Raw genomic sequence first — 25,333 nt, 5'->3', positions numbered from 1 at the left:
ATATCCAAGTATTTCAGTAGTATGAACGTTTCAAAGACAGACAGACTTGACGTCGCGTCGATGGACGATCGCGTCGCTCGAAGTCTACTCGCGGCTATCTTGTTGAAACGTTCGTTTATATACCTCGCTATTTTTTTACACAATTTGTACATCTTGCTAATGGGTGTTCGTTCCTTGAATAGTGTAGACATCGATCACAAAGCGCGAAGGGTTTTCAAAGTCTCAGCGTCGTTTATTTTATTAACGCAGCGAAATAAATTTGAGAAACAAATGGCCGTTGGTTCTATTCGTTATCTATTATTCGAATAAAAGTTTGCCCATCTCTGCTGTGTATGCGTCGCGCGCATCGTCGTGTCGGAGGCGCGCAACCCTCGTTACAGATGCAGGGAGCGCGTATCCGGCAAGCCTCCGCACCAGGACGACGACGAGGAGGGCCAGCTCTCGGAAACTCGACCCAACGAAACCCCGCCTCCCCTTTCGTCTCGTTTGCAGTGCTCGTCGGTGTCCACCCGTTGCACTGACTCACCCGTCGATTCGCAGCCGAAGGGAATCGCCAAGCACGAAGCAGAGCGGCGCCCCGTTCATCGCGCGCCACGCTTTGCATCCAGACGAATACTCTTCTAGGCGCACCTGCCGCGTCGTGACCCACGTTCCTCGATTTTCCCGACGAGAAAACGGATTAACCGATCCCCTGTCCCGCGTTGCTTTTATTTTCGAATTCAGAAGCTAAACGAGCCGAAGTTCTTGGTATACACAACCGCTGTTCGCGTTTATTTATAGCTATATGTCAAGAACAACAGGAGCAATTAATTGCGTACGAAAGTTACACGATTTAAAAAATGACATCTTTAGCTTGTACATTGGTAAACCAGAAACATTACAAACGTAAATTTATGATTCTCAATTTTGGAGGCTTTGAAAGGTTCCGCGGGTGTTCGAGCCACCCTGTTTGAAAATGGAAAGTCTTTTGTTCGGTGGTCGTGCGACAGGAAGGAAGGTGATCGCCAGGCGCCGGATTATGACGTCCTCCGGCGAGCTGTCTCCCTCGAGATCAGTGGACCGAGGAGATCATTCCGAGGTGCGGTTACCTGGTTCGTTCCTCTGATCCGCGCGCGTGGAACGGCCGATAAACGAGCGGTGTGGTTCGCGGCCAATGGCATAAATCTCGGTTCGCGCGGCACGTATGTGCGTGCGGTACGAGCCACGCACTGGGCGTGTCGCACGCAACGCCTGGCACGTGGATAGCTGGATACGCATCGACGGGTACTCTCGTGCTCGTATGAATCGTACGTATTCGAACGGCTATGCGCAATGTACGCTGTTGCACGCATTTACACGTATTTTGTTGCCGGTAACGCTGGCGCCTTCGATCGAGGAATTTCAAAAATGACGACCAGGAGAGCCTGGATCGGCGACCGATCATATTTCGAGCGATATCGACTCGCTGCAACGGTGACGGTAACGAGCAAGAAAGTTGGTAACCTCGTTGCTAAATCTTCTTGGTATTTTTTTTGGAAATATTAAGACATCGATGCCCTTTGTAAACGCGAATACTTCAAATTGCCATCGATTAAAACGTCCACCTGTAGTTGTATTTTCGAATCGATCACTTGGTAGGATCAAGGGTGAGATTGGTTTGGGGGCGGTAAAACGTTCCCCTGGCGGTGCCTTTTCCCGTTCGTTATCGTCGTTCGTTCATTGTGATGCGAGAGCGAACGTGTTCCGCGTCAGCGAGGCTCATTGCACGCGAGAGATAATACATCGCAGGCACCTGGTTAAGAGCGGAGCGCGTAGAGCTCGTACACGAAGGGTGCGTAATGCAGCTCTTCGTGCCAGGGGACGTGACCAGACGCGGAGCGTCCTGTGTCGATGAAGAAGAGGCACTGGACTCGGATGAGTCAGTCTCTTAGAATGTATGGTGGCGTCGTGGCCGACGGTCGCACGGGAATACGAAACGAGCGTACATGAAAAAAAGAGGGATGTGGCAAAAGAAGCGTACGGACGCCGCTGGTTTCTGCTTTTGACGCAGCCTTCCCCTCCGACTTTCCGTTTGATTCCCCTGGACGATCCCCGGTTCTCGTTCCGCCATTAATCGTGTTTGCTCCCAGTTCGCGATATTATAGTTTCGAGCGTGGAATTTAAATTAGTCAAAATATTAGGTCGTTAAATAACCACTCAAACCACATATTCTTCGATTTGTGCCCCTTAAAGAACGTTTTCTCGACAGTGTGCAATGCGCGTTCGAAGCTTTAAAATGAATTGGCAAAAATGTCTGCGGCCTATAAACGAAAGAGTGGAAACTTTCACTGTTTCGTGGGCACACTGTGATCAGTCGAAACGGTTATCATCGTGATCGCTTCGCATGAGGTTTTCCGGAAGCATATTGCGGTCAACGATCGGCGAGCCGAAGCGTCATTACGATGAGACAATACCGAGCAAGCGAACCGTGATCGCGCGTCGCCGGGTGAATTATTAGATGACCGGGTGACACGACTAGATTCGCGTCCGTTCGCTCCAGAGTTCGATGGAAATTTTATCCGCGAACAACGAATTAAATTTGCCTCGAACGCTCGACGATTGCAAGCCAGGGAAGAATGACCTAACCCAACCTGACACTATATGTTTACTATGGCAAGCCAATCGCCTGTGCCAGAGATGATAGTTCCCGTAATTCGCGTCAGCTGCTCCTCGCTTGGCCTCTCGAATCCCGGCAAGCGTGGGCCGTTCTCTCTTTCGCCATCCAGCCAGACGTGAAATATAAAAGTGAATTAGGATTACGTCGGTTTATCCAGCTCCGTGGATCGTCTTCGCGCTAACACACGCGTGCCTGATAGTACGGAGATATCACGTAAGTCGGGTCTCGCAGGACTGGCTTGAAAAATAACGAGAACGTTCGGGGTAATCGATGGGTAGAAAGTATTAGATCAGTGCATAGAAAATGTCACTTTACTCGATCAATATTTGGTTTTCACCGTGTTTATTGAATTATTTATTTAATACCTTTATTGCACGATAATGGAACACGGAAAGGAAAAAGGTTTGTGCCACGACTGGGCAGGGATCAGCAACGTTTTACTACCTGAACCTAAGTAAAGAGGAAAAGATGTTTGCAACCTTTGAAACATCCATTCTTTATCACGCTGATAAAGGGTCTGACAGCGTCTATCGCAAGACTCGATTCCTTACCTTGCAGGTTGTATTTTAGGAAACCAAATTTGTAACAAATTTTATTTGAATACTGGTGGATTGAGATTCTCGCTTGGACGACGTTCGATTCATTTTGGAGCGACATCAGACTCGGTTGCGGCAACGTAATGCATCGTGACTGGTGGCGAACAGAAGAACATATTTTATGAAGTCGAAAGACGTTTCGATTGACTCAATTAGGTCGGTTCGAACGATTTTTTTCGGATCGTGTTCGGTATCCTGAGAAATTGGCTTTGATTTACGCGGCGTAATAAATTATTCCCGGCTAAAAGTGCGCTAGCGTAATAAATCCCGAGTATCGATTATTCCAACGTGGGTATCACCGCTCCTATTATAGAGCGTCTATCTCACGTTTCGTAACATCATCGGCGGAATGTGCTAATTAGTTCGAACGACGACCTCGCGCTCGTGCGTCTCTTTCGTGCGGAGATTTAATTGCCCGGCCGCAGATATCGCGAATTCAACGAAAAAAAAGGTTATTCGTTAATTAACCGAATGTATCGATCTTCGTTAGAGAAGAAGGCTCTGATAGCTCGATATCGAACGTGTCGACCCTGGCACCTCGCCACGCACGGCTCGACGCGGATTCGATTTCGTAATCGACATCTTGAACTTTTACACGAAGACACACGATCTGCTAGTCGCAGAAATGAAAATAAGGCAATAATGCCTTCGTGATCGTCGTGCTGCACTTTCTCATACTATTCCTCGTACGACTTCTGATCCGTGTCTCTGTCTTTCCCCTTTTTCATCTCGTTTATTTTCCCTACGTCTTATCTTTTTACGCGAATGTTGCAACGCTCGTCTCGGATTCTTGCCCGATCGACGCACGCCGGGTAAAACACATAAACAAGCGGATATAGGTGAACAGAAATTATGGAAATTACAGATATTCTGACGCGACATACGTAGGTCTTACATTAATAATATATTAATATATTACGTTATACAAAAATGTGGTTGAAATGTTTCGACGCGACCCACCGTGTGGGGTTTCCTAGGACACGTATGGAAACTGGTGGCGCTCAATTAAAGTCGTTCTCAGGCGGCGCGGCGATTGGATTAACAGGTGGATTAGGTTTCTAAATGGCTTCCTCCCACGGTTCGCTTGTTCCTTTACACGGGCGACGTGTGTATCAATTTTTGTTCGTGCACGCATCGGACGATCGTGGGATACACGAGCGTGTGCAATTAACCGCGCGTAGAAATCCCAATGCGTTAAGCGACCCGGACGAAAATGAAATGTAAATATTGATGTGTCGCATTACGCTCAAGTCCGTGTATAATTGCGCCACGATCCGAGTTTGAAGTCAATGAAATTCACTATCGTAGTACCTCGATGACGCGCATGTATATTCAGGATCGTTTATGCAAAGTGACGCCAATAAATATGCAACGATGTAAATGTCAGATATTTGTACCGCGTTTATGGTCGCGTCGCGACGTTGGTAACACCGGGCATTCGTTAGATTTCCGAGTTAAGGGGACTATTATTTCGCGACGCCGGATACCGATGCAAACTCGCGGATCTCCCTTAGATCTTAAAAACACCGAAGACGTTAGGACATCGTCCGAAGCACGAATATTCGTCGACAGTGGCGTAGTGTTTATCTGTGGCTCTAATGCTCGTACGCTATTACATAGGTCTAAATTCGATGGTATTTCTAATTTTTACAGAGAAATATTTGATAAGGTACGAAATTTTCCCATAGTCGGTGTTTATGACGTACACGAAGGAAACCACCGTAACTTAGAAGATAACAAAAAATTCGTTTCTATTCGTTATTTTTTGGTTTAGCAATAAAGTACCATCGCCGGGCAGAAAGTGTTAAAACCGAAGAAAAATTTACGCGGCGCCCCAATGTCAGAAAAAGGGGGGGGGGGATAACTTGTTAAGAGTTTCTCTCGGTTTTTGCCCCAGCTCCAGTTTCTTCCTGTCTCTGAATCCTGTTCGTCAAGTAGATCCATCTTCCAGCAGACAGGAGCCACGTCACCGTGGACGTAATGGAAATTCAAATTTATTCCCACTGCCATTTGCGCGGGACGGTTCATTAGCACGGTCTGCAGCGAACAGCACGCCTTTAACTACCTGGACGGTTCGCGCGGCGATAATTTAATTATTACGTTAGATTTGCTAATTCGCCTCGAGAGGGTGGTACCGTTTCTCGAGACTGCTTTTTCCTGGGGGTGGTTTAAGTAATGAGCAACAGGCTCCGCCTCTCTTCGACGGAATTCACTCGAGTCTCGACGACCCACCAGCGTTTCTCGCGGTATCCGTTTCCGCTTGCCAGCTCGCGCTTTCTCCGTTTCTGCCGTTGTAATTTGCATTTCCGATCTAATTAACCTTCGATCAATAGCTGCCGTTTTCGCACGTTTTTTTAAATCGTGAAATCATTTCCTACGCGCATAGGGGTCTGTTGATCCCAGCGAATAAGCTATTTCCAATATGTAAATAATATTCAGTCCGTGCGTTTGTTACCGCGCAATGGGAAAACTGCTGGCGAGATCGCGAAATTTGGAACGGATCCATAAGCGTTTCGTCACACCTCGCGGTGCATGGTCGTTTCGGTCGTGGATCGTTCGCGGATAAATCGGCCATGCATCCGCGACGTTGGTCGGTTGCGTGCGCGTAGATCTTCCCTCGTTGGTCGATCGAAATTATGCGAGGCCAGTTGTTACGTACGTGCGAACGGAGCACGGCTGAAACACTGTTCCCGGTGTTCAGAAAACCGGGTTATATCGTAACACGTCGATATACAGCGCCGCGCCGCGCGGTGTCTCGCGCGGAATATGTATATCGTTATTTCATAATGGCCGCGGGTGGTGCGCTCGTCGCATATCATCGGGGCGAGTTGCGAAAGAAATTGGCCGACCTCGTGCCGCGGGAAGCAAACGTTTCGACGCGACTGGTAACGACCTGGTTTGCCATTAGATTGGACGTCGGCCATGAGTCACGGGAAACGGAGGCTAGCCGGCCGCGAACGCCCTGGCGAAAATTAATTATAACATAGACGGCTGATTAATGACCAGATAAACATCGGCTTTCGGTCCTTGTTCATGAATAATTCAGCCAGGATACGCTTCAATTTCTATATGAGACGTTTACAAGTAATAACTCAAACGCATATTACTGTAATTATTTAAAATCCTCGCGCGGCCGGATTGATTTATTTACACTGTAACCGCGACACCGTGTCGACCGCAGTTTTCTGGATCGCGAGCATCGTTGTTCCGCCTTCGATTTCAATTTCGACGTCTCGCAATTCATGGTACCCTGTTTCAATTTCTTCACGCAAGTATCCGTTATCTATTCGTTATCTAGTTTTAAAACGTGCATCGTTTCCCAGCGTTCTTCCAAATGGCGGCCAGAGCCGACAGCGTTGTTACTCGAGTGCACTTTGAACGATATCGATCGACAAAACGCTGTCGCTGGCAACATTTTCAGCCGGCACTTTCCTAACGACGGGACATCACTTTTCCCGCGACACAGTTTGCAATACCGAATAAAAGCAAATTGCTGTGCGTACTGGTCGGCCAACTCGCTCTCGCATGCGTGCGGCTTACAAATGCCCGACGATGGCTCCCAATTACGTAAGATTATGACATCTGTGACACAATCGTGCACACGCGTGTGCGTAACGCCCTCCTTCCGTGACGGTCGTCGACGTCCACCGACACCGGCGATCCACCGTCTCTCTCGTTCCCGTACATTTTTCCCTATTTTTCGCAACTTTCCGAGTTTTCCAGCGCACGGTTAATTGCCACCGGCGACGCAGGCTGTTTTCATCGCGAATGGCTTCGCGACCGCGTTGCGCCGTCACCATTCGCACACTTATTTGCGTGTCATCTCGTTCGGCGTATCCTCTGCCTAGGGCTTTGTCATTCTATTGTGCCTCCGTCGGTTTCGAATCTTCCGGTCGTTTACTCGCCCCTCGAATCACCCGTTTCGACAGATTTCTTGCCAAGTTGCGACGCAGTTAATTCTGGATTAATCGAAGCAACTTCTTAAACAACGTTTCCTGAGAAAAATGAAAATTGCTGCGACAAAAATACATGACAGGTTTAAAATTACAGGTCAAAACTGTATCACAATGTCTAGACCAATTCTAAAATGAAAATGAAGATGATTTTTGAATTATTTTGAGCAATGCATCGACTAAGATTCCGTCCAAGTCGAGCGTTGGCATTGCTAACGTCGAGAGAGTGTTTTGATATTTCCGATATAGGTGTGAAACCGAGTAGAAAATATAAGGAAGCTCGAACAACTTTGTTCCGCTCTGCAGCATCGGAAAGAGTGCGATGCGGCTCTGACAGGCGTTAAAATCACTGGAGAGCGTGACGTTCGAATGCACCAGATGCACATCGCGTGCACTGGGCGTTCATGATTGCAAATTGCGGGAAACGTTCGAGGCGGCATCCGGGGCTGTCGCGGAGCAACGTCGCTTGATTTTCGTTGCACATTTTCGACGCAGTGACGCGGAAACTACAATTTCCTTCGACTGTCAAGTAGTTGGCGCGGTGTTAAACGTATTTAAAATCTTTGGCGCGCTAGCGATTACCTTATAAATAGAAAGAAACGTTCGCAGATTAACGTGAATTTATGTAACGGTGTGACACGAACTTATCGATAGAAAATTCGAAAGAAAACCAGATATTTCACGGTTTTCTTCCTCGAATTTACGTAGTTACGGTTTTAATCGCCCTGCTGAGTTATTAATCGTCCCGGAGAGAAAAATCAACGTTGCTTCGGCAGCGTTTTGCAACGTATCCGCAACAGGCGTAATTGGATTCGAGCTTAATACATTTATAATGCAAAGTTATTAACCTAACTAACGTATGATCGCCGCAATTACGGGTCTGTGGGTTTTGCAGGCTTAACGAGCAATCTTGAGAAACCGCGTTGCCCTGACGAAAGCCGCTGACTGGGCCGGTCGTCGACGCCATGCAAAGGGCATCGCTTCTTCGCGCCAACCAATCGACAAATTTTACTCGTTATTTTATTCGTTATTAGTCGAATGAGAATTTCACTTTACGATCGAAAATTTTACACTCGAATAAAATTTTGCCTGTCTACGATTCACGCCCGTAGAACGCGAAATGTTGGAATGTCGGTGCTAGTTACGCAAAATGCCCGCAGAAATTCTGCAATTTAGATTGCCGAAGAATTTTGAGCGACCGTTACGTTACTCGAACGCATCGCGGACGTTGAGGCAACATTAACGACACGAAGGCGAGGCAAAGCATCGTTGAGGTTGGTTTTGTTCGTTCGGGTCTAACGAAAGGTTCGAGACGTCGAAAGGGAGAGATAAAAGAGCTCATCGGCAGGCCACGGACAAAGAATATGATTTCGTTTTCATATTCCGGGGGCGGGCGTGGCGACGAGCATGGCAATGAGCCTAAGCAGCCTTACGACCGGAAGCGAGGGAGGCACACGCGCATCCGGCGATGCGAGACGTCTACGCAAGATACGATCCTTTCCACCTTCTTTCACCGCGCGACGAGATTTCCTTTGGATCCGAGCGATGACTTGAAAATTGAACAGCCACCGTCTTCGGACGTTTTCCTCGCGAGAATAATTTATATCGTCGAGTATGATCCGTTTGATAAAAATCAAATCGTTTATCTTGTTTCGTGGCTCAGAGGTTGGCTAACTTTTTCTCAGAATAATTTCAATAAAGATAATTTCAGGTAGAACGTTTTTTATATAGAAATAAAATCTTTAAGACGTTTATCCGGGAATGTTCCAAAATGGTACGGAATTACTGGTCTGGAGTGAGAGTCAACTTTGTTTCTGGTCCATTTCTCTTGGGAAGGTTCGTCGTGTTCGCCACGAAACTGTGTTTTGTAACACCGAACATCGTCGCCGTGGGTGTGAAGTTAATTTCGTCGTCGCCATTTGTATGCGTTCAGCGTTCGCCAAAGACCGAGCCTTTAAATCAATGAGCTTTCTGTTTAACCGCGTCGCGTGTTCCATTTACATTACCACTCGAAACATTCGCAGGAATTCTTGGTTGTTGTTATTATTGGACAAATTTAATACGGAGGAAAATTACAGAAAATTATTTTCTACGTTTCGCTTTCATTTATTTTACAGAAATTTTCCAGTGTTCCTCGATGGATTTGAAAGAAATTTTCCATAGTAGTCGGAGGTACTTTTATTACCGCGCATCGAAGACACCCGAATAGTGTTTGACGAAACGAAGATTTCGTTGCAGAGAGCGCGAAGGAGACGCTCGCCGATCGTTCTCGCGTGTTAGGGGTGATTCACGCCGGTTCTTCGACATCCAACGAGATCCGGATACGGCGGTAGAGCCGATTTCGTTATGTAAGCAACGGAGAAAATACCATGGTTCTTGCAATTAGGGTTACCAATAGGAGACCACTTCGATCGCGTGCCAGGAGGAACGAAGCAATTCTTATTGCTACAATATAACAATTGCGCCGACCACAGGGAACGACCGTAGGATGCGTGTTGCAATTCGCTTGATACGTGCATCCGTTGCTTGAACTTTTCCAATCAAGCATTTACCAGAGGATTCGTGTAAAAGCGTTTTGTTTCCCCGGGAGTGTTCTTGCTTCATGGATAATCGATGGCTACTTTGTCACGATTTCGTAGAAAAATCTCCCAAGTTCACTTTCGTCTCTTGGTTCACGCTGGCAACCACTCAAAAGTATTCTCCAACTACGACCACAAGAATTTGAGTACTGGAATAAAGAAATACAAATTTATTCGTTAAGTTTAAGCACTCGTGTAAAACGATTCCAGGATTGCTTTATTTGTCACGCGAGCCGATAGATCGTTCGCGAACGAAATGACAGTAACGAATTGGTTTACGTTGTAAATGAGTTGATAAATTATTCCGAGGTCCCCGCAGCCACCAAAAAGCGTACGCTCTTTTAAAAATCGTCACGTCTAAGGGTAACAGTCGAAAAGAGGTCCTGCGGTTGGCTCTGCATTAAGAGTCTGTTCGTGGTGCAACGGGAGGATGCAGCTACCGTGCACGCATAATATGTAAATGTATCGTGCCCCGCGCGGACTACCAGAACGATTTGCACCGTGCGAGATGGCATTAGGAGAAACACGGTAACACGCTGACACGCGTGTTGGGCCCCGGCACGATTTATCTGGCGGTTGTCTCGCGTCGAAAGGGCCCCGTGAGTACCGTGCATCACTTCGTTCCTCGCAACGAAGGCTCGAAATCGATGCGCGACGGTGAAGACGGATTCGAGTGATAGATTCCCCGGTCGCGGTGAAATATACTTCGCGTAACGTGTGCTTTGCACGCAGCGTAGGATTCGCGAGTCCTGGAAAGGATGCGTCACCGGCCATTCCAATGGATTTCCTGTCTCGGGTTTCGGGGAAACGACACAGAAGCTCTGCTCGTCCATCCAAATGCATCTTTATTTTCGCGCGTCGTTCGTTTTCGTCGTTCTGGTATCCAAGATTTACGGGGTACAACTTTTGAAAAATGTCGAAACGAAAAATTATGCATTTTAACCTGTTGCCTCGAGGTGGAATAAGTCCTCCAAGTTTTCGATGCTCTTGTCGATATTAGATTTGGATCGTCCGTGTAAAATGGTGGAGAATATTTATCGTTGGACGGTAGACGAGGAGCATTTAAATTCGAGTATCGTTACGCGCTTCGTGGCGCCAGGCTCTCGGCGCGATGGTGTCGTTGGAGGCGTAAGGAGCTCGGCGAGAGAAAAAACAAAGGGTTCCCTAAGGTGCTTAGCCACCTGTCACCGGAGTCGAAAAGCAAGACCAGTGGCGACTCGTGCAACGATCCCTCGCCTCCGGTCTGCGCGTTCTTTTTCGTTGGCCCCGTCGCGTTCTACCGTTTCACGGCGCATTCAGCGGAAATATTAAAATGCCCCGGCGAGTCCTGCACATGACAATAAGTTCTTCGCGCTCCGGACGTGCTCTGGATACCGGGCGTTCGCTCTTAAACTACCATCCGCGTGCACGTAGACCGTGGCGGTGTTCCCCTCCTCGTCCATTCTTCTTCCACCGGGACCATCTCCCTCGACCATAATTCGTCGGGGTGTCCCCGAGGATTGAAATGCACGCGGTGCACATCCTGTCCGGGAAAATTCAAATGAGCCACCGCCGACCGTCGTCCCCGCGTCGACTAGCCGAACCAGAGATTTGGAAATCTGCCCGACAATCGTCCCCGTCGAACAACATAGAGGATACTCCGCGATAAATGACCATGATCCGCGGGAGGGGAGACGTTGATCGGTCGAGACGCATCGATGTCCGTTGTGCGAGTTTTACAGTCTTTTAGTTTTGACTTTTACTCTCTGGAGGATATCCACGTACGAACGAGATTCGATGCCCTGTCGTCTAAATAGTAGTTAAGTTTCTTCGAGCAACCTGGCGTTATGCGAAGGAATACAGAACGATATGTACTTTTACTCAAATGGAATGCCGTTCGTGTGTACATACAGGGTGTTCGGCCACCCCTGGGAAAAATTTTAATCGAGGATTCTAGAGGCCAAAATAAGACGAAAATCAAGAATACCAATTTGTTGATGAAGGCTTCGTTAAAAAGTTATTAACAACTAAATTCAAAAATTTCAAATCGTTCTGGAAAAATTATTTTCGGTTGTGGTGGTCAATTATAATCATTTTTGATGAATAGACATACCCCCGAAATCCTGCGCATTTTCGAGAAAAAAATTCAGTACGGTCGGAACTTTAAACGTTAATAACTGTTTAACGAAGCCTTCATCAACAAATTGGTATTCTTGATTTTCGTCTTATTTTGGCCTCTAGAATCCCCTGTTAAAATTTTTCCTAGGGGTGACCGAACACTCTGTATATAAATAGTAATAAAACTGTGGAATACGCGTTAATAAAATGGAACTTGAAAAATAAAGTAAGAAAACGCTCGAGAGCGCGTGCAAGACGGATAAACCAAGTTCAGGTATAAATCGTAAAGATGCTTAAAATGTCAGGATACGATGAGGAAAATTAATTGACAAGGAAATCAAACCCGTTTTTAGTACTAAACCGTATTAGACGAGGACTTCGTGGTAGTTATATAACGTTCGAACACGTACGTTTGTCGGAAACGCTAATTAGATATACGCATTAATGAGATTGACGGGGCAAATATATTTTTAATTGGCAGTCAATCATTATTATTGCCCGGGAATAACGAAATTTCGGTTATTGGGGCGGCCTGCCAATCCGTAATAAAGTTTTAAAGTCTTACGAAACTCCAATCTCCGATCAGTAATTTCCGTCAGGCTATACAACATTATTTGTAAATACTTTTATTAGAGTTACGAAATAGTCCAAGGAATCAAATTTCAAAATTTAAAAGAACGTTCGTATTCCTAATTTTAACGCAGTTACACATCGTCGCACGAAATAAAATTTTTCAAATTCACGACTTGCAAAATTGACACGATTAAATCGTCGATCTACGTGTTACATGGATTTATTGATTCACTGGTCGTTGCAACTTACATATATGAACAAGAGATTGTTTCAAAAGCGCGCGCTTTTTGCGTTCCGACTCGCGCGTGGTGGCTGCGCGCCCGTGGGCGCCATTTTGAGCGCGCAACACCGCGTTTAATTACTCGAACTTCCTACGGTTTTTGCGAATACAGAACGCAGCTGGTTTCGAGTCTTGCTCGATTCTCGATGACTGAAATACGAGGAAAGGATTACAAGTTACGGTGTTTCGAAGCATTCGATAGGAAATCGGTGATAACACAAAAGCAAGTACTTTGTTTAGGGATCGAACAGCTTTGGTACCGCCGATTGACAAAGATTTTTCGCGGAGTCCCCCTTTAATCCGCGCAAATCTCCGTCGAACAGCAGTCTTCGTTGCTTAGTCGATCATTAATGCTTTACGTTTCCTGTTAAGCTACCCATTTTGTTCCAAAGCTGCTCGTTAAGTATAGCAGAGAATCGAGAACGTTATACGCGCAATCGGGATCGCTGCTGCTCGGTTGTTTCGATACCTAATACAGAAGAGACAATAATTAAACTCTTTTGCAGAATAGACTAGTTAATGTTATACTCACTGCAAAGTTTGTTCGAATGTCGCTAACGAAACGCCGTGCACGAGTGGCAAAGTTCTGAACGCACTTGACTAGCGTGTCCGCTTCTTGAAGCTTTGGACACTTTTTGTTATTTTTGGCAGCGTTGTTCGAGTTAATGGCACTTTTTAGGCTTGCCTCGTTCGGTTTCGTGAAGACTACCGTCGGAGGCTGCACTGTAAATCCCTTCGTCAACGGCTGAACCGATCTGAATATTGAATATTACCATATGAAAGTTAGGAAACGGTCGATATGAAAATATGAGTTGTCGAAAACGAGCGTGTACGCGGTTAGTTGAGAATCTTGCAAAAGACTCGAAATATTAATTAGACTACGAGATATCGTTCGGATCGTAATACTTTAATATTTGTTAGAAATCTGTTAGGCCCGTACCTGGTCTGTACATGTTGCCGTACGCAAACTGCCGCTAAGAGACAAAGAGCGTACATCGGGTTCCTTACACACTGAATGGACATAATCGGGCGCTCGCTAGCACCAGTTTCGGAGGAGAATTCACTTGAATTTCGCAATTTACTTAAATTTTGGGGTCGCAAAAAGCTTTCGCGTGGCCGAATATGTTTTTCCCAGTTTTCGTTTGTTAAAGAAACGAACGTCGCTTGGCGATCGATGTCTCTCGATTGCTACGATCGCGACCGCCGATCTGTTTCGCGCCAACTTTAAATCGAACTTGTACTGTTTTCGCGGCAATTTCTAATTCGATCGTCGAAAGTTCGGATTTTACGACTCCGCTGGTTTTCGATTGGCCTCGACACCCACGCTGGACAGGAAAAAATATGTACACGATATCGCGGGTGCGCTCGTAGCCCGTGGATGGTCTGCTCCATTTAGAGGAATATCTCAGTTTTACAGAGCGAGCGTATTATCCGCGGAAATTGGTTCCAGCGAACGCGAGGTCAGGGAAGACCGGGCCGACGCGAGGATCGCGTGCAGGACCGACTACTCATCCACACTCACGTATTAAACATAAGTGCCACTTACCTATGCCTGATCCTCACGAGCCGCGAGCATCTCCGACTTCTCTCCTCCTCCCCGTGTTTCGTTGTTGCTGCGATCCCTTGGGCTGCCCTTGTTGCCGACTCCGTTACGTTCCGTCCTTTCTCGTGGCCTGGCCCGTTCCTCTTCGTGACGATTCCCGCGAAAAACGGAGTCCCACCGCAACATCAAGGGCAGTCGTCGGTACCGTGGAAGTTGCCTCGGTGCAACTAGTTTGTCAAGATCTCCGAGGTAGTAGTTTGAGCCTGAAGGAGCGAGTGATGGGAGATAATATCAGGAGATTAGATTCTCGTCTAAATTGGCCTATAGCGTAGCTATCCGAGTCATCTGATACTGTTTAAAATAAGCAACACTATGCGAGTACGACACGAACCGACGTCTATATACTCGGTCGCTACGATTTGTTAACGTAATGGAATTCTGCAAACCATTCGTGAAATTATTTATTTTTTAACCTAGCGTTTATCTTTGGAAAGTTTGGTCGGTGACGAGAGGAAGAGGAATCGCCGACGAGTAACGTGGGAACGCGTCGAGGGTGGCGGATCGATCGGAACGAAATTCGGGATACGATGTCGCGATTACGCGGGGCATTGAGCATTCGAAGCCGCTTTACAAACGGTTATTGCGCTCCTAAAGTGCTACAAAATTGCACGCGCGTCGTGATCGCGCGGGAGATCTATCGCGAGCCGAAGCGGGGGGGCGGGGGAGGAAGGGAGAACGAAAACACGGTCTCGAGGATCGAGAGTGTACCGTTCGATCTTGAACCGCGCGAAGGAGTCGGGCAGAGAACGAGAGGCGCGAGGATCCCGCGGATGGCTCATTTTCACCTGGGATTACCTTTGGCACACAATCATCCGCCATTAAGGCAGTCTGCAAAAATGTCGAAAACACCGGAATATCCCTTTACACGGGGCAGAAAAGGCGATCTCGTGGTACGCGCATAACCCGTCCGCCTCATCGGGTATATCACGAATAGCCCCGTGATCTCGCGGCATGATCTTTCAAGATCGGGAGTAAGGAAGATGGACGGAGGCGGAACGATGGAGCGAGACGGGAGGAGAAAATCAGACGTTGTGTCGGGGAAGGGAATGAACCGAGTGCGAGAGAAAGAGAGAGAGAGAGAAAATAGCCGGTAATGCGCGAGAGCGAGGAAGAGTGGGAGCAACAACGAGTGCTAGATCTCGAGCAACGATCGCAGATCATCTTCCCTCTTCGAACGCTCTCGTCCTCGATCCTAGAGACGGAGGCGGCGGGGGCGAAAAGTACGAAGCGCTGCGCCGCCGTCGCTCCCGCCGCCGCCATTATCAAATTATTCACTCACACCGAGCGCCATCTATCTTCGGGCAGCGCGATCGTAACGTGTTATTATTTGATCCTCACTTTGTTAGCGATCTGACTCTAACAGCCCCGCGATATGTACCTGGTAGATCCTGCTCGGTGATCTGGAGTACTTCTCACGATCTCCGCGCCGGCAGCTCCGACCGACGCTTTCAGACCGGCCAACCGCTTCTCGCGGACCCGTTGCACGGTAGAACACCGGCTGGCTTCGTCTTTGTCGCACGAAACGGACGGAATAGAAACTCGCCGGGATCGTTTAGGCCCGGCGATCCTCCGACGATAACGTCAGGATCCTCCAGCGAGTAACTTATAACGATTACGGTCGTGGCAAATTTTAATATTCCGACGCGGTGATGGAACGGATCGCGAATTGAAGCTGGAGAGATCGACGAGCGATACAGTCGGCTCGCGAGGAATTGTTTTAACACGATTCAAAAATTTCGCAACCGTTTCGTCGTTGGTCGTCCAATCTAGCTTTCGAAGCGGTGTATTGCAAGTATTGGACCTTCGAGTGCCGTAACTCGAGGTCCATCCCCGCGGCTGGCCTAATCGCGCAGGGGCTACTCAAAGTTCCTTATTTTAATATTCTTCTGGCAGCTGCTTGGAAGCAGGTGTAAGTTTCGGGGATTTCCAACGCCAGAAGTATAGTTGGGAACGCGGGGGTGGGATCGACAACGAGATAGGAGCGATTGGTACGAGTGAAAATAATTTTACAATTACGCGGAATCGTAGCAGCGATGGTCGTCGCGATTCTCCGCGTGGGGGGATTTTCTTCGGACGAGCGAGTAATTTAAGCACTGGTACACACGCGCGGCACGGAACAGTGCACAATTATCCGTATTTATACCGTCCGGCTGGCTCTAATTGCCTTGTGTAATTCTCATAATCGTAAATACACGCGTCAAAAGGTGTTGAAATTCTAGCACGCCTCGCGGAGCCGGGCTCGATAAATAAATCACGGACAGCCGAGATACGTAATCTAATTCCGCGATATGGGTAGCGAGAGGCTCGAGCCGACCTCCGAGTCTGCCGTTCTCGGTGATGGAGACAGATAGTTTATGCAGAAGACGTTGAACCTAACATTTCAGGGATCAAGGTGATCCTACCGGGTTTGCTTCGAAATGGCATCGGGCGTTGATTGCTTCTCTTTCGCGTCTCACGATCGCAGCGGCTGATTTCGCGTTAACGCGCGCGCGGCCAAGATTATTTCCCGAAGTCACGTGAAGTTGATACTCGTACGGCGATAATGACTCTCGGCGTCGTTCCTTCCATTTGGTGAATCATAGATGCAGCGCCGTTTGATGCTCGGTCTCTTGCCTCTATCTCGGAACAGATTTTTCGCGACTAGCTGTGGGAAACTATTCAAAATAGCTAGGCATTCGATCGAGAGCAGCCCTCGCGCGCTAGCATTGTTTCGTAGGGAACCTGGCTCTGCGGCTTTTGTAACAGCACACACCTCCGTAAATTCTCGAAAGATGACTTTCGTGCATCACCGCGAGGAAGAACGGCGGAACGGTGGAACGGAATGAATGGGATTTCCCAACGTCTCGACAAGAGGCGTCGAGTCTCGTGGAAGAACTTGTTCTTGGCTCTCGATACGGCTCGCGACTGTCGCTAATAACAATGAACGTGCTGTAACTGGTTGACCCGCGGCGGGGAGGATCGGCTCGATAGGATGTTCTTGTTTGACTCGCGGAATACTTACACGCGCTAAAGAAGATTAATCTGCGTGTTGTCGCGTGTTGGCTATCGCGCGAAAAATTCTGTTTTCGAACCTCGATGGGGCTCACCAGGCAACCTGCCAGAGATCCAACTTACCACTCGATATTATTTACAATGCTAAACGGTAGATACCCCGATCGTCAAAGTGATTCGATCGTGGAAGACCGCTGATCCTCCGAGAAATTATTAGCCACGGCGGGAGTCAGTTACTGTTCCGGCACAAACGTTTCTAACGGACTCGTGCGACTGGCAGCTGCATCAAGACAACGCCCAGGCTCTTTCCAACGCACCTGATCCAGAACCAAGCACGGAATTCCCCAGGCCTGGCGACTCCCCAAGGATTTCAATTCCAAAACCGAGAAAACGTTACGCAACTTGAAACACCGATGAAAAAAATAACGTTATAACTTTATTTCGGTTGCAAGGATCGTTTCTTTCCCCTGCCCGAGGCGGGATACGTTTCGATGGGACCACGCGTTGCGCAAACTTTTCGCTCTAGACACACGGCCGTAAACTTTTCATTCCGTTATCGTCGGACGTCGGGGTCAAAGGACGCGCCTCGATTAATTTCAATCGACCAAGTTTCACCGACCGGGATCGCGTTCCATTCAAATCGATCTTCGGAACGGCAGAAGCCGCGCTTAATTCTAAAACGTTTCTAACGATCTCTCTGCTTGATATTCCGTCTGCTTGCGCGAAATGGTGGCTCGGACTGGCGAGTGTCCGGTCGTTTGTCCAATTCGATCACGTAGCGTTTTAACGCTTTACATTGAACGCAGCGCGTGCTCTGTGTAGAACGGCGACTCTGTCACGGGCCGATACGGATGTGTGTAACGAGCGTACGCGTAGGAGTGTGGGCAGCGCGAGCGCGCAAACGTGCGTGCGTACGCATAGAGACGAGTCGTGGGTGTCGAGTTGTAAAACAAAGTAGTTTCCAGGGGGACGTTCCAGGTCTCGTCGGAATTTATAGAAGACACACGTCGAGGACGATCGAGCGCGCAACCTTTCGGCGCCGCCGTCAGAATTACTCCTAGGGCGCCATTAACACGTTCGTTGTCAGGTGTACGGTTGATTTAGATCTGCCATCGCGCGATATAACATCGTATCGCGTGCTTTCTCGATTGCTCCCGATGTTCCAATCGCAATCGAGCCTTTATGACTGCGTGTTCCCTCGCGCGACACGATAGATCGGTATTTATTGGGTGTAGGAAGCACCACGTCGACTCGAATTACCTTGCAATTACGTTGTCAACGTCAACGTTTCACTTAACACCGAACGCTGTGAATTTTTTATGGGATTTCACAGTTACGGACCGATCTTGATAAATTATATTTTTCTTCCAATCGGTTATACGACGAGGGGTCAAGTATATTCTAACGGTGGTCGTTTGAAAAATTCTTGGGGTACCGGTCTCTAATCGAGCATCGAAACTTTTGCGCGAAACGTTCGCGGCATGCGTTCCACCGTCATTGTCAGCACAGTCCGATCTGGAAACCGAAGTTACACAATGCAACCAGCGCCGTGGTAACGAGCGACTCGTTGTCAAATGTAGCCGTGCCGCGGCGGTTGTTTATATTCTCCGAACGATATGCAAATCGACGTCGACCTATGCACCTAGAAAGTGTATAATTACCGCACTGCGGTATTTTAACGATATGTTAATTGTGCAATCGGTGTCTCATTGTAATTAAATTAGTAACTGCTGCGTCGCGGCGTACGCATGCCGCGCCGGCGTGCTTTGGAATCCCGAAAGGAGTCACGAGACTCGTGAAATCGTCGAACGGACTCGTGACGATCCACCAAGTGATCGGTCTGGGTTAAAAAAACGCGTAGGAAAGATAGAAACCAAATAATTATCCCTCTCGCGATTCGAATTTTCCGAAACAGAGCAATCTGAATTACCGGAGAAATCTAGTAATTTACACTGTGGAAAATATCGTAAAATTTTTATATAGAGAGAACGTTACGTAAGATTAGAAAGTGCTTCAGAATTACCGTTGTATATAACTTTGAATAATAATTAAAAAATTCCGTGCCGGTTATTAACACTAGATTTACGGAACACGTCGAGTTTCAGATTCCACGATGGAAGTTAAAGAACGCATAAATATTATTGGTTTGCAACGAGATTGCTGCAATATACATCCTAATTGACGCGATGAGTTCCGATGAAACTAGCGTTAAAATGGCTTCCGTCCAGCTAGATCGACGACCACGCTAGGTTTGAGTGGATCGGCGCCGTAGAACTTTCGTCTTTTGTTCATCAACGGCGGAGAAGAAGAAAGCGACGAGGCGATAATGTCGAACGACTCGGGCCCCCGGGACCTGTGCCCGTGAAAATCAATTGATATGTGTCACGATGCTCCGAAAGCTTCCTTGAAAACGCACCGGATGCGCGAGGGGGTTCGCGGCCGACAGGCATTGTCTTGGGGCTCCCTCTTTCATCCGACCGACATGTCGAATGCTGGATGCATATCAATTTATGCCCCATCTCAGAATTCACTCTCCGCGCGCCGGAGACCCTCTTTCTCTCTTCCTTTCTCTCCTCCCTTTTCGTACTCCCGGCGCCTGCTCGACGTCCGGCGACGCCGTTTCCTTTCGATATCACGTATGTTCTTGCGATTCCCTCGTGTACCGTCCCCGCGGCGCAAGTAAATCGGTTCTGGGGATTCCTGGAATGGAAACGATCGTCGCGAGAGAATGGAATCCCAGAGGAAACATCTTGCCAGGCTTCTCGTACAAGAAACGAACATGATTTATGGGAAAATTTGTCGTCCGACTTGATTTGTAATTCAGTTGCAACCTCCTCGAGAGTACACTCTTTGAAACCTTCGGATCGTTTCCGGTGATTACGACGCTCCTAGTAACAATTGTGGAGGTCCCGTCGGGGTGGTCCAACTTTCGGAAATTTTATGTTCGAGAACAGGAAAGGTGATTCACGAACTTAGTATCTTCGTTTATCGATTATTACAGAAATTGTTCTAAACCCCTGTGTCCGGAATAATTCTATTCTGATTACTCCTCTGATATTCGCCGCGCGGAATTAAATCATCCCCCGGCAGCGGCAAAACACAAGGTGCTCGCGCAAAAAGAGACGTTCGTACCACGAGTCGCGCAATTAGGCCGTATGATTGATTAACGAATCGCTCGCGGAATAATGATAGAGCAAGCTTCGGGGGGAGTGCGAGAGAAAAGGAGCGAGAAAGCGAAAGGCGGGTTGTATAGCGTCGTGATTTGGAGGGGCGGAGGGGTGGCTGGCATCACGGCGCCCCTGGCAGGTCCATCAGTATGCGTGGGAGTCGGTGGTTTCGAGGACCAGGAAGTGGGTGTTGCTGCACTCCATAATTCACCGAGTGTGTGCTCGTGGCTCGGCAGCCTCCGTGCGTGTGCGCGTTAAAAGAGGCGCGTTGTGTGCTTCGTGGTCCACGATCGAGGCGGACGTATCCGGACGGATGAAGACGTTGGCGCTAACGTTTCAAGAGGCACCGTGGAAAGATACAAATGTGGCCCGCGAGGCCGTGTACGCCCGCGGTTATAACAAATCGTCCGATGCACATACGCGAGCGCGTCTGCGTGCGTACGCGTCCCTGGTCGCCTCAGAGCCGCTAGCCCCTCTATCTAATAGACCCAATTTCATTATGCACTTTCGAAGATTTACTATTACCTATTCCACCTGCCATTTAATGATCCGACGACCATATATCTGGTACAACCGCGCGGACAAACCGCATCTTCTTCCAGGCATCGAAGTCTCCCGGAGTCGTATATTTTCACAACCCACGTAAATAAGATCAACGATTCTAACGATGTCACCTGGATTTTTTACAGAAGAAAATATCAACCTTCCGTTTATCAGTTATTTCACGTACTCATTGTCGATCTTCGTATTCAACAATAACAAATTTAACATCGACTCGTAAGCGCCGAGAAACTCCCCTTTAATTAAAGAAATAATCGCCACGGCAGGGGGGCGTAATCGCGATAGCGGGTTGCTTCCGCACAGAGTTCGCGAAAGCTACTCGGAACGGGCTGAACCCGATTTAGCCGTTGTCGATTTTAGTCGATTTTAGTCACGGTTTAAAAAGTGTTTCGTTGGAGAGAGGATCGCATCGAGGCTATAGAGAGGAAGAGAGATGAAAATGAATAGAATGAGCGGCTTCGATTCGAACCGGCGGCTATCTGCGATCATACCGGCAACCAATTACGTTTCTTGAACCGGAAAACGTTGGGTCGGGACGTATTCCACGGTGGTGCCGAGCGGGGCCTCAAATTATAAATCAGACGATAACCCCTCGGCTCTATGGTTTTCCGTCTCCGTTTCTCCGGCTGCTGCGAGGAATCGACGATGGGAGAGCAACAGAGGCGGACTTCGCGGCGGATCGTGAGGGCTTTTAAGCTCATACATCACCGCGTGGGTTACGCCTCTCGTATTTGCTTAGTCGTGCGATCGGGCAGGCGCGGATAAGCGCGGAGATGAAACAATTAATAATCCCCACGAAACACACCACCGTGGGCCAGATGTTTCCTCCCCGCGATCTGCCTCTTCGCTCTCGTTTACTCTCCTTTCCTTTCTCTCTCACACTGTTCACCTTGCGTTGGATATTCTCTCTCTTTTTCATTCTATTTTGTAGTCCTACCCTCTTTCTTTGCCTAATCTGCACTACATTCGAAGTTTTCTTAAATTGGAATGTTTCTAACAAAGAAATTGCAAGAAATTGCAAACATCCCAGAAGTGATACCAAAGGTCTCTCCGTTTCGTCTCCCGCCGCGCTTGTCCCGGTCCCCATCACTGCGAGTTCTTTTCGAGAGTCGCGACGCTATCCAACCGGAGAGATTTTGTTTTCGACGTGGACTTTCACCGTGTCTTTGCATCTCGTTACGACGTTCGGGCACGTTTCCGCGAGGATGCGATAGCAACTCCTCTGGGACATCAAGAATTGCATGGTTGCGCGAAGAAACACGCGATATCCCAGCCTGAAAAATTACGATACCGCGGGCTGTATCCCAGCCTCTGCGCGGGATATCTTAATTATCGGGCAAAAATTAATTACCGTAACGCCCACCGCGTCCGTGCACTAGAACGATGGCGGCGGGGACTCCCGTAGGGCATTCGTGGGAGTAGAGCAACGCGCCAGCTCGACGCGATCGCGCCATGAAATTTTAGACTGGACTCGAAGCGATTCGTCTTCTCGCTTTTTCTCGTCAAACGACAATCTTCGTGACTCTTGTTACATTTCAAATCATAATTACGCCAACGTTATGAAAAGAAACCATTCAGCTGGCGTTGGAGGCGTCTCGAATTTGGAGCGAGCGTCGGAGTGGGACGCAAGCGTAGCTTCCCCACGCTGTCCGCGAGCGGTGCTACTTTTTCGAGCGCGACGGTCCTCGGGAAAAAGTTCCATAGGTTCCGTGATATCTTCTAATTGCGGCGACGTGCTTTCCAATGGCCGGCGGCGACGCCGGTATCAGCCATCGCGCGGAAACTCCGTAAAAGCAACGTTATATGAATGGATGATAAAATTCCGTGTCCTTTAGTGGCGCGCGAGCGAACAGAGAATACTCTGGTCGTTTCTATCTCTCTCTCTATATCTGTTTCTGCGGCTACCGCGGGAAGGAGATTCATTTCCAGATCCCGGGACGGTTGCATTCGTATGTCTATGACCCGTATCGGGCTATATCGTATCGGTGAAACGCACGAGAATTATTATACAGCGCCGAGGCGCTCGTTTGCTAGCCGGGCTTTCGTGGAAGCGTATCAGCGACGAGGCGGCACGAACGCGGAGAGTAACACGAGTAATTTCAGCGATGGAAACGGGGTCCGGCCACGGTCCCGGGTGGTGTGGGAGTCTCGGCTGTTTGGGTTCAAAGGTTCGCGATTATAACATTCCGGGCATGCCGTTTCGTGTGCATCAATTCGGTACGCCAGTTCCCTCTTTGCGGAGTTCACAGCCGCGTGCGCGAGCGCGGATCTCCTCTGCTCCTTCGGCTCCGTTTCTTTCCTTCCCATTCCTCCTCCTCTTCCGTGCCGACCCCGTTCCAAACGAACTTCCACCGCATCACGCGCTCCTCGTGCTCTCCGCCAAGAGAGAGCAGGGCGATCCTTTCCAGGAAGGACCTGCTATCCGGGAATCGGTAAACGCTTCATTTTCCCCGCTCTCTTTTCACCGCCGGTTTGTTATACCTCTCAGCTTTATCCCACGTATCCGACGGCGGGGTCAGTTTCTGGTTCCTTCGTGGTCGCTGCCTCGCCGTGCCACGGGGGAAACTCGAGGAACCCGTCGCAACGATTAGCAGCCTCTTCAAGGTCTATCTTCAAACGCTTTACATTCTGCGATACCTTTTTAGAAAATCGAAAAATATTTACTATCTTTATGCCGTAGATAATTGTGCGTTTCGCGTTCAAAAGTATTATTTTTTGTTTCAGCGTTTGGGCCTCGGCGAGAACACTGGTGCCTCGTGGAAGTCCTTGGTCTCAGAGTGAGTTGCACGAATTAATAATAGATTACCTATTTAAACTTTCGTAGAAATATTTTTCTTCGGAGATATTCAGTTGTACAGCCGCATTCTGTTCTCCAAACTGAAATTCGGTTCAGACGTCGATGGAACGGGTTGTCTGCTTACATCACAATCGGTTGTTAGAGTTAGTTTATGCGTCTTATAAGTAATCTAATAGTCTCCATAGCACGATTGAAGATAAAGTAGTATACTGGTACGATCGAGCGACAGGGTGTGGAGTTGAGACAGCAAAAATACAAGAATGGCACGAATATCCAGTTGTCACAAGTTATTTAGTTGCAGCACATTCAAATAAGTATATACACGATAAACCACGCAGGGAACGTAACAAAAATAAAGAAAAATAATAGTTTATTTAGTACATTACCAGAGTTTCAGTACCTGGTTTCCATAAAACGAACAACGCCTGTATATCCAACAATCGTTCGATGAAAAGAGACATTAATAATTTGAAATCTTAAAGTTTCCCATAACTTCTCAATCTTTCGTGCAACAAGTTACGAAAAGTATATTAGAAAACTCGGCTGCGAGACTTTGATGCAGACGATTAACGGGGAATGCGTTAAATCGTGACATTTTTGAGGGGAAAGGTACAGCGCGGAAAAAGGTTATGTCAGCGAGCTGTTAGGCAAGAATGTGTTTAGTCATAGGAAGGTTTAATTGGTGAAAGGGTTATTGGAGTTGCCAGAGGTTATTGTAGTTCGTTTCAACTATTTCTAGTTCCAACCCTAGACTAAACAATTTCTGACGTGAACTACGAATCATCTCCATGACAGATATAAAAAATTTAAGCTTATATTCTAAAAGGGATTATTCCTATTCTCTTCGCGAGACTCTGATTACATCTAGAAGAATACCAATAGCGAAACGTTTATTTTTGGAGCAGTTCGCTTTGAAATCGTTCGTGGAGGAGTCCGGCGGTATCTAAACAATCCATCGAGCCATTTTCCGTCAACCTCGGGCGCAGATCGATGCCTAGAATCGCTCAGTTTACGAACGGTCGCGATTTTTGCTGATCCGAGGACGGCCAACGTGACCGACGTGGGTCGAGATTACAATAAGGTGACGTCAGCCGAACATGTAGCCGAGAAATACGAACGCTGTAAACTAGATCACCGCGGGATTTATAGCCAGCGTTGCTTTTTAACCAACGGCTTTATCGCTCCATTGTCCCGTCGCGTTTTGTCGGCCGAGTAATTTAAGCGGTTGGGTACGAGGTCACCGCTAGCGGTCAACGTTGTCGCTGTTCCCCATTGAAATTCGCGTCGCCGCGTAATATTTGATGGAAACGGGTTACCCGCGGAGCACCGTTATCATTCGCCGGTCGAACGATGTCGATCGATCGATCGACCGACCGCGCAGACCGAAAACACGCGCGAAACAGGGTGGTTCGCTTCTTCTGGACACTATCGCTATCCTCGAACCCACTTCTGTTATTAGATACTCTGCTACTTGGAAAAATAGTTTTACAAACTATTAGAT

At 48.0% G+C, this 25,333-nt stretch overlaps 2 protein-coding genes across 4 annotated transcripts in view; one reads left to right on the top strand and one right to left on the bottom strand.

The window, feature by feature from the left end:
* Positions 1-25,333, top strand: part of LOC143350497 (uncharacterized) — a 224,327-nt gene that overhangs the window by 53,223 nt on the left and 145,771 nt on the right. For all 3 annotated transcript variants that reach the window (XM_076782625.1, XM_076782626.1, XM_076782627.1), the window contains exon 4: positions 23,760-23,812. In XM_076782625.1, coding sequence (XP_076638740.1) covers positions 23,760-23,812 — 53 coding nt within the window. The remainder of the gene's footprint in view (positions 1-23,759; positions 23,813-25,333) is intronic.
* LOC143347251 (uncharacterized) lies at positions 13,023-13,736 on the bottom strand. Its single transcript, XM_076776280.1, has 3 exons — positions 13,654-13,736; positions 13,246-13,468; positions 13,023-13,182 (listed from the first exon to the last, which is right to left on the bottom strand). The coding sequence occupies exons 1-3, from the start codon at positions 13,734-13,736 to the stop codon at positions 13,081-13,083; spliced, it is 408 nt and encodes a 135-aa protein (XP_076632395.1). The 3' UTR covers positions 13,023-13,080.

This window comes from Colletes latitarsis, chromosome 2 (assembly GCF_051014445.1).
Source record: "Colletes latitarsis isolate SP2378_abdomen chromosome 2, iyColLati1, whole genome shotgun sequence".
Taxonomy (NCBI): Eukaryota; Metazoa; Arthropoda; class Insecta; order Hymenoptera; family Colletidae; genus Colletes; species Colletes latitarsis.
The sequence above is the reverse complement of the archived record's forward strand: the minus strand, read 5'-3'. Positions and strand labels throughout refer to the sequence as shown.